The sequence below is a fragment of the Sus scrofa genome, chromosome 13 (assembly GCF_054392235.1).
Source record: "Sus scrofa isolate SSC_HxYL_T2T_F1_AM1 chromosome 13, Sscrofa_HxYL_maternal_Yorkshire_Landrace_v2.0, whole genome shotgun sequence".
In the NCBI taxonomy this organism is placed as follows: Eukaryota; Metazoa; Chordata; class Mammalia; order Artiodactyla; family Suidae; genus Sus; species Sus scrofa.
In genome coordinates, this window is record NC_139395.1 from 224268041 (window position 1) to 224275634 (window position 7594).

At 54.1% G+C, this 7594-nt stretch overlaps 1 protein-coding gene and 1 long non-coding RNA gene across 2 annotated transcripts in view; one reads left to right on the forward strand and one right to left on the reverse strand.

Annotated features, from left to right (window-relative positions):
* PRMT2 (protein arginine methyltransferase 2) overlaps positions 1-3462 on the forward strand; it is a 29835-nt gene extending 26373 nt beyond the window's left edge. The window contains exons 9-11 of the mRNA XM_021082496.2: positions 349-485; positions 2069-2240; positions 2912-3462. Coding sequence (XP_020938155.2) covers positions 349-485; positions 2069-2240; positions 2912-2944 — 342 coding nt within the window. The 3' untranslated portion in view covers positions 2945-3462. The remainder of the gene's footprint in view (positions 1-348; positions 486-2068; positions 2241-2911) is intronic.
* On the reverse strand, positions 1785-4415 carry LOC146397950 (uncharacterized). Its single transcript, XR_014825310.1, has 2 exons — positions 2881-4415; positions 1785-2769 (listed from the first exon to the last, which is right to left on the reverse strand). It is a non-coding gene; the product is annotated as an uncharacterized LOC146397950 (long non-coding RNA).
* Between the last annotated feature and the right edge of the window lie 3179 nt (positions 4416-7594).

A 7594-nucleotide genomic window follows, 5' to 3' on the forward strand; every position in this document is an offset into this window, starting at 1 on the left:
GGCTGAAGCACGTGCAGACGGAACTTTCTAGGCTTTAGGTAGTCTGGGGGTCGTAGAGACTCAGCCTGGAGCTTTCTATTTGTGTAAGGAGTTGAGAAGACAGAGTATTCCGCTTGAGTTTGGGGACCGAAAATTAGGCAAATGAGACCCAAATTGCTCAAAACCCTTTCGACCATCGGAGGCAAGTTTTTTGGTTTGCTTTTTTCCCTGGAAAAATACGGGTTTTAGTGCGTTCAGCTAAACTAGCAAGTCGCGGACTGTGTCACAGCCACCAAAGCCGACCTGGGGGAGTGCTCCGCTGTGGGGTCCCGGGGCGCACCCCCTTCTCATGCCTTTGCTTGAACGCAGACCATGAAGGGCGATCTGTGCTTTGACATCAAGAAGGCAGGCACCCTGCATGGATTCACGGCCTGGTTCAGTGTCCAGTTTCAGAACCTGGAAGAGGACGAGCCGCAGCTGGTGCTGAGCACGGGACCGCTACACCCGTGAGTGTGTCCTCCAGGCGCAGAGGGCCTGGTGGAGTCACCAAGTTAGAGCTCAGTGACCTGGGAAGGTGACCCCCAAGTCCCTCCAGACCTGGCCGAGCCCTGGGCGGCGTGGCGGGTGCGGGGCGCTGGGGCAGGGCTGCGTGGAGGCGCGTCCCCGGCCCGGGCCCCGCCCTGCGCCCTGGATCTGCTTCCTGGGACGGGGCTGGGGAGGGGGTGGTCCGGCTCCACCCGCCCTCCGAGGCCCTAAAGCCTGCTTCGCCGTCTAACACAGAAGCAGTGGAGCCGTCAGCAGAGTCCCAGGGGCTTATGCTCCGGCTTTGGGGAAGGCAGATGTTTCCTGAGACGCAGTTTTGGTGCCGTGATATCTCACGGCTGCACACTCGCTCCTGGGGTGCTCACGTTGTCCGCCGTGGTGCCGGACGCAGCCCCCGGCGGGCGCTGCCTTCATTTGGGGGCTTCCCCTGCCCCTTCCGGGAACTGCCCCGATGCTCCACTGCGCCGTGTGGCCCAGGGAGGGTCGCAGACGCCCCTTGGCCTTGGGCTGTGCATCCCCAGCATCCTTTGTGGAAGTTGAGCAGGAGGAGGAGCTGACTGACCGAGCGGCCTTTGGGGGGCAGGGAGGGGGTCTCGGCCAGGCCTCCTTCCAGGGCAGAGCAGGTTTGCAGGTACGTGCATCCCCGCAAGGAGGCACTTTGGGAACCACTCTAAGCTGTATGTGCCTGGCATTTCCCACTGAGGCGCCTGCCGGCAGTGGGGACTGGGTGGAGCGTGGACCTGGAGGGAGACCCCCACCCTGGCTGAGGGTGTTGCTCAGAGTCAGGGAGATGTCACATGAGGCGGGAGAGGCAGCCAGAACCTTGCTTCTGGGTGTGACCTGGGCCACACCAGCCTCAGGCATCAGATCCACAGAACTTACAGGATGGGGGTGGGGTGGGGTGGGGAGCTGCTCCCTGCAGATGCTGCAGTTTTCTTGCTCACACTCAACCAAACTTTCACAGAAATAACAACTCTTTTTTTTTTTTTTTTTTTTTGGTCTTTTTGCTATTTCTTTGGGCCGCTCCCATGGCATATGGAGGTTCCCAGGCTAGGGGTCTAATCGGAGCTGTAGCCACCGGCCTATGCCAGAGCCACAGCAACGCGGGATCCGAGCCGCATCTGCAACCTACACCACAGCTCACGGCAACGCCGGATCATTAACCCACTGAGCAAGGGCAGGGACCGATCCCGCAACCTCATGGTTCCTAGTCGGATTTGTTAACCACTGCGCCACGACGGGAACTCCAGAAATAACAACTCTTTTTGGACACGATTTTATTAGTGTATGTCTCTCTTTAACCATAGAAGCTAGGGCTGTGGGCATCAGCAGCTTAGAGAGGGGGCTTTTGGGGGGCACTGTTATGCCAGCTTTGGAGGCTGTGTTGCCCCAAGAGGGGCCAGGGAAGAGGTGCCCCCAGGGACCCACTGTCTGGGCACCCGCGCCCAGTGTCCAATGAAGCTGTCTGATCTCAGGGCAGGGATGCATCTGTCCTGATGGGCTCCCAGGGGGCAGGCTAGGGTGACACCATGCCTCTGTCTTGCAGCACCACCCACTGGAAGCAGGTGCTGTTTATGATGGACGAGCCCGTCCCTGTCCAGGCGGGAGATGTGGTCACCGGCACGGTCGTGCTGCAGAGAAACCCAGTGTGGAGACGGCACATGTCCGTCACCCTGAGCTGGTCTGTCACTTCGAGACAAGACCCTGCATCACAGAAGGTGAGATACTGAGCGGTGGAGTCATGTGCTGTGGTGCTGGTCCTGGAGGTGGCGGTCTCTGGTGATGACAGTGGCAGACACCTGTTCCCACCCTGCCAGACCCCATGGCCAGACCTTGTCTGCGTCATTTTCTTACTTATTACAGGATGGGAGGAGGAGGCAGGGAGGTGGGACGTTTGCTCTGGGCTGCGGCCAGTCAGTGAGAGTAGAGACCAGACAGGCCCAGGGCCACCTGTCGGTCGGTGTGTCCAGGAGACCCCTGGGAGCAGAGGGGCCTCGGGCCAGGTTCTTGGAGCCTCCCAAGGGCTGTGGTGCCTCGTGGGCCATGTGGCCGTGGGTTCAGTCGGTTCTGGCTGTGGCAGCAGTTTGAGGGCTTAAGTGAGTATGTGGCCGGGCGGCGTCTCCCGGCTCAGGCCTCCCAGAGGCCCCTGAAAATCCTCGTCTTCAGGGTTAATGGAGAGAGAAGAAAATAAAGTGGTTTCTTCTTTTGTAGCGCCTCTTCTGTGCTTTGCTTTCTGCTAATTGTATGCTAAAAGTTTGAATGTCTGCCATTAAAAGTTTGCACCTGAATGCCAGACTCTTGTCATTAAAGTATTATTAGGAAATACTGTATGTTAATCAAACTGCAGTGGTCTCTTACCTGATTGGTGTGTTTTCTTTGTCTTTTTCAGGTTGGGGAAAAAGTCTTTCCCATCTGGAGATGACCAGCAAAGCTGTTTGGGACACAGTGTCATGTCTTGGAGGGATGGACGTGACTCGCTGGAGTTGCACCTGGATGGGCACGCGTGTCCTGTGAAAGCCTTGGACCCAAGTTCACCTGGACGGGGTGTGGGCTCGGTGCCGCGCACTGGGCCCTGTAGAACTGCCCCTGCCATTGTCACTGTCCTCCTGTCCTTAGAACTGGGCTGGGTCTCCAGGTGTCCCTGGTGGGTAGTTGGTGGCATGGTGTCCCTAAGCCAGGTCTAGTTCTAAGCTTGTAGGACACACACGTCAACCCTGTGCTCCTGTGAAGGTGGCTGTCATGCGTCCTGTGTTCGTGTGTCCTTCCTGCCCTCGGCCCATCACTCAGCTCGCCAGACGTGGGGTCAGGCAGAGCCTGGGAGCCGCAGGCGCGATGCATGTGATGGGGCTGCATGGGGTCATGCAGGGGTAGCGACGTCTTCCAGGTAAATTATGTGTTGGCAGATAGTATATGTTCAATAAATATTTTTTAATAAATGAACGTTGGGGGTGTATCTTGCTTTCTATGTATATACATTATTTTTCAAAAGCATGGATCATACTGTGTCCGTTGCCCTGTAACCTTTCCCATTGAATATTATGGAGAAACTTTAATGCCAGTGGGTGTGCATCTGCGTTATTTGGTGTGTGTGGTTTTGGTTTTTGGCTAACTTCTTATGGAAATACAATTTTTACCCCCCATACTGCACGGTCATGAGTGTACAAAGAATGAAGTTCTGCACGGTGGACGCCCCTGTAACCAGCGCCCTGGTGGCCCCCCAGGGAGGAGGCCCAGCTGCCGAAACTGGAGGACACTAGCCTGGTTCCGGAAGTCGTATGAGTGGAATGTTGTGAACACGCTGTGGACCCAACGTTTGCGTCCTCCCCAAATTCATGCGCTGAAAACGAACCCCAAAGTCGTCCAGCTGGGAGGCGGGCCTTTGGAGGCGATGCGGTGGGAGGGTGGGACCCACAAGGGGACCAGTGCCTTCATCATAAAAGGGGCCCCACCAGGCTCCCGCCCCTGCGGCCTGTGAGGGCCCAGCGAGGAGGTGAGGAGGTGTGGGCAGGGCAGCAGGCGGGCCAGGCACGGAGCAGGTGGGCACTGCGATTAGGTGGGCGCCTCCACCTCTGAGAGCCCGCGGCCCTGGCCACATGGTCCAGGACAGTGTTCCGTGTCCGTCCTCTCCAGTTCCCGTGTTGAGACTCGCCCGTGGGCTGCATGCAGTGTGGCCCACCGCCTCGCTGCTGTGTGTCTACTGCCACGTGCCCGCGCCGTTGAGGTGTCTTATTCCGCTGTTAGGTCGCCTTCCACATTGAGCTGTTACGACTGGTGTGAAGGTCAACATTTCTGTGTTTGGTGCACGTGTGTGTGTACACGCTTCTATCCAGTACACACCTAGGTGTTCGGCTTTCCGAAGAAAGACGGTTGTTCAACGCCAAAGAACCTGCGTCGCTACAGCAGCACGTGAAATACGCAAAGCTCCGCGGATTGACACCGGCTCTTGTCTGTTTCCTGGTGGGTGTAGGGTCTGAGGATGCAGTTCCCTGATGGTGATGCGGCTTCCTCTATCCCTGCTCATCCGGATGCCCTGCTTGTGAAAAGCTTGTTCAAGTTCTCTGCCCATCTTACTTTCAGGGTTGTTTGTTTCTAATTAATTTTGCATAGGTTCTTGATAAAATCGGGCTAGGATTCCTTTGTCATACATTTATTTTGTGAAGATCTTTTTTGCCTTGCGGCTTATTGTTCACTCTCTATTTTGATAAACAGAAGTTCTTAAGTTTTATATTGTCTAATTTGACATTGTTTTTCTAAATATTTTTTTATTTTTTAAAAACTGCAGCATTTATTTGTTTGTTCATTGGCTGCGCCTGTGGCATGTAGAAGTTCCCAGGCCAGGGATGGAACCTGAGCTACAGCAGGTGCCCAGGCCACCCTGCGACAATGCTAGATCCTTAACCTGCCAGGCCACGGAACTCCGATGTTATTTTTCTTTCACTGCTTTTTCTCTCCTGCTTAAGAAATCTTTGCCTATTCCAGAATCATAAAGATACTCTCTAATATTCTATTTTATAGCTACATTTTATTCCTTTCACTAGAGCAACGTTGATATAGGGAGGGGTTAAGATTTATTTCCCCATGTGAGGTAAAAGCGTAGATCATTAATTTTCAACCTTTTTCCTTTTCTAATACATGCATCAAAACCTGAATTTTCCTCTAGAGCAGCTTTAGCTGCAACACCGTATTATGATGTATTTTCAGCGTCATGCAGTTCCAGATATTTCTAACTTCTGTTATGGTTTCTTCTCTTGTGCCGTGGACTATTTGAAGTGTGTGGCTTACTTTCAGAAGGTGCTCTTTTCTTGTTGTCTTTCCTTATTGCTCTCTGTCTTAATTTCACTGCGGTCAGAGAATGAACTCTCATGATTGCAGTCTTTTGAAATTTGTCGACTGTTGACACAACAATGTCAGTTGCATTCATGCCGTATTGAAAGGCGAGTGCGTCTACTGTCGTTGAACACAAAGCTCTAAGTGTGTTGTTTGTCTTGTCCAGAGAGTTGGGTCTGGCCTGGTTCTTTGTCTGCCGCTTCCGTCAGCTGCTGAGAGGGAGGATGTAAACACTGACCTGGTCAGGCTAGGCCATCAAGACAAAACTCTGTGGGCGAAGTGGCTTCAGCAAGGGAAGCCCAGGACCAAGATCCCGCCGGTTTGCTTCCTGGCGGGGGCCCTCTTCTTGGCTCGCAGCTGACCGCCTTCTGGATGTGTCCTCACAGCGGGCGCTCAGGCGTCTCCTCGTAAGGTCACTAATCCACTGGATCAGGGCTCCGCCCTTGTGATCTTATTTAACCTCAGTTCCTTCCTTGAAGCCCCATCTCCAAATAAGTCAGGTGAGGGCTGTGCCATACAGCGAATGTTTGTCTCCCCACACGTTCGCATGTTGGAATCTAGTCCCCAGTGTGATGGTATTTGGAAGTGAGACTTCTAGGAGGGGATGAGGTCACGAGGATGGAGCCATGAATGAGATGAGTGCCCATAAAAGAGGCCCCTGAGAGCTCCCTGGTCCCCTCCCTCCATGAGAGGACACAGCAGGAAGACTGAGCCAGGAAGTGGGCCCACACCAGACCCTGAATCTTCTGGTGCTTTGATCATGGACTTGCAGCCTCCAGAATGTGAGATGTCCGTTTCTGTTGTTTACAAGCCACCTGTCTGTGATGTTCTGTAACAGCAGCTCAAGCAAAGACGTCTTCAACATATGAATTTTGGAGGGATGTGGTTTAGTCCATAGCATTCTGCCCCCTGGCCTCCCAAATCCATGTCCTTCTCACAGGCAGAATACGTTCACTCCATCCCAGCAGCCCCAAAATTCAACTCACTCCAGCCTCTACCCTAAATTTCAGTCTCATCTAAATATCATCAAAACCAGATATAATGAGACTCGAGGCAGATTCATCCAGAAGCAAAATTCCTCTTTAGCTCTGACCCATGCAACCACGCAAATTATGTGCTTCTAAAATGCTGGGAGAGGAGAGGCAAAGGCCAGCCACGCCCGTTCTGAAAGGGGTACTTGGAAGGAATGAGAGGGTGTGGTCCCAGGCAGGTCCGGACCTAGCAAGGCCGTTCCACCAGTTCCCGTGGTGGACAAAGTCCTCTTTAGTCTGACGCTCTGCCCTCTGGCCCACTGGAGTGGCAGTGACCCGTGTGCTCAGGCCACCCGAGCAGCTGTCTGTGAGGGCTCCATGGTTCCACCGCCAGGCCCTGGGCTGGGGCATCCTGCTGCTCTGAAACCCAAGAAGCAGCTCCCTGGCCTGTGGACCCCCGAGTCGCTGCTGGTGGTCAGTCTTCCTTTTGCCTGAAGGGTGGTTGGGTTTGCAGCGCAGCAGCTTTTTTGCGGTAGAACCCAGCGTCCGTGACTCTTCTCCTCCTGCTGTTAATGTCTACTCTTTGGATGTCAGCAGTTTTATTACATTTTCAAGGAGCTTCTTGAATCTGTGGGTTGATGTTGTTTGTCAGTCTTAGAAAATTCTGAGGAGTTCCCATCGTGGCGCAGTGGTTAACGAATCCGACTAGGAACCATGAGCTTGCGGGTTCGATCCCTGGCCTCGCTCAGTGGGTTAAGGATCCGGTGTTGCCGTGAGCTGTGGTATAGGTCACAGACGCAGCTCGGATCCCGCGTTGCTGTGGCTCTGGTGTAGGCCCGCAGCTACAGCTCCGATTCGACCCCTAGCCTGGGAACCTCCATATGCCGCGGGAGAGCCCAAGAGAAGGCAAAAAAAAAAAAAAAGAAAAGAAAAGAAAAGAAAATTCTGAGTCATTCTTGCTTTGAATGTTGTTTCTGCCCTAGTTTCTCTCTTCTGTGTATTAGGTTCTTTTACGCATTTGTTGGAAACAACTCACTGGGCTCCACACGAGTCTCGGTCTTCTTGGTTTTCCGTTCTTGACGCCTGTGCTTCCATGTGGCGACTTTCTACTGACCTACCCCCTCCCCCACCCTGCCCTGTCTCCCGGCCTCTGTGTCCGATCCTGAGCTCTTGGGCACTTCCCTGGTGTTGGCCACGCGGAGTATGGGTCGCAGGACACAGAGCCCCTGCCTCCCGCAGCCTCCGGGAGACACCACGCAGATGGTCTGATGGGC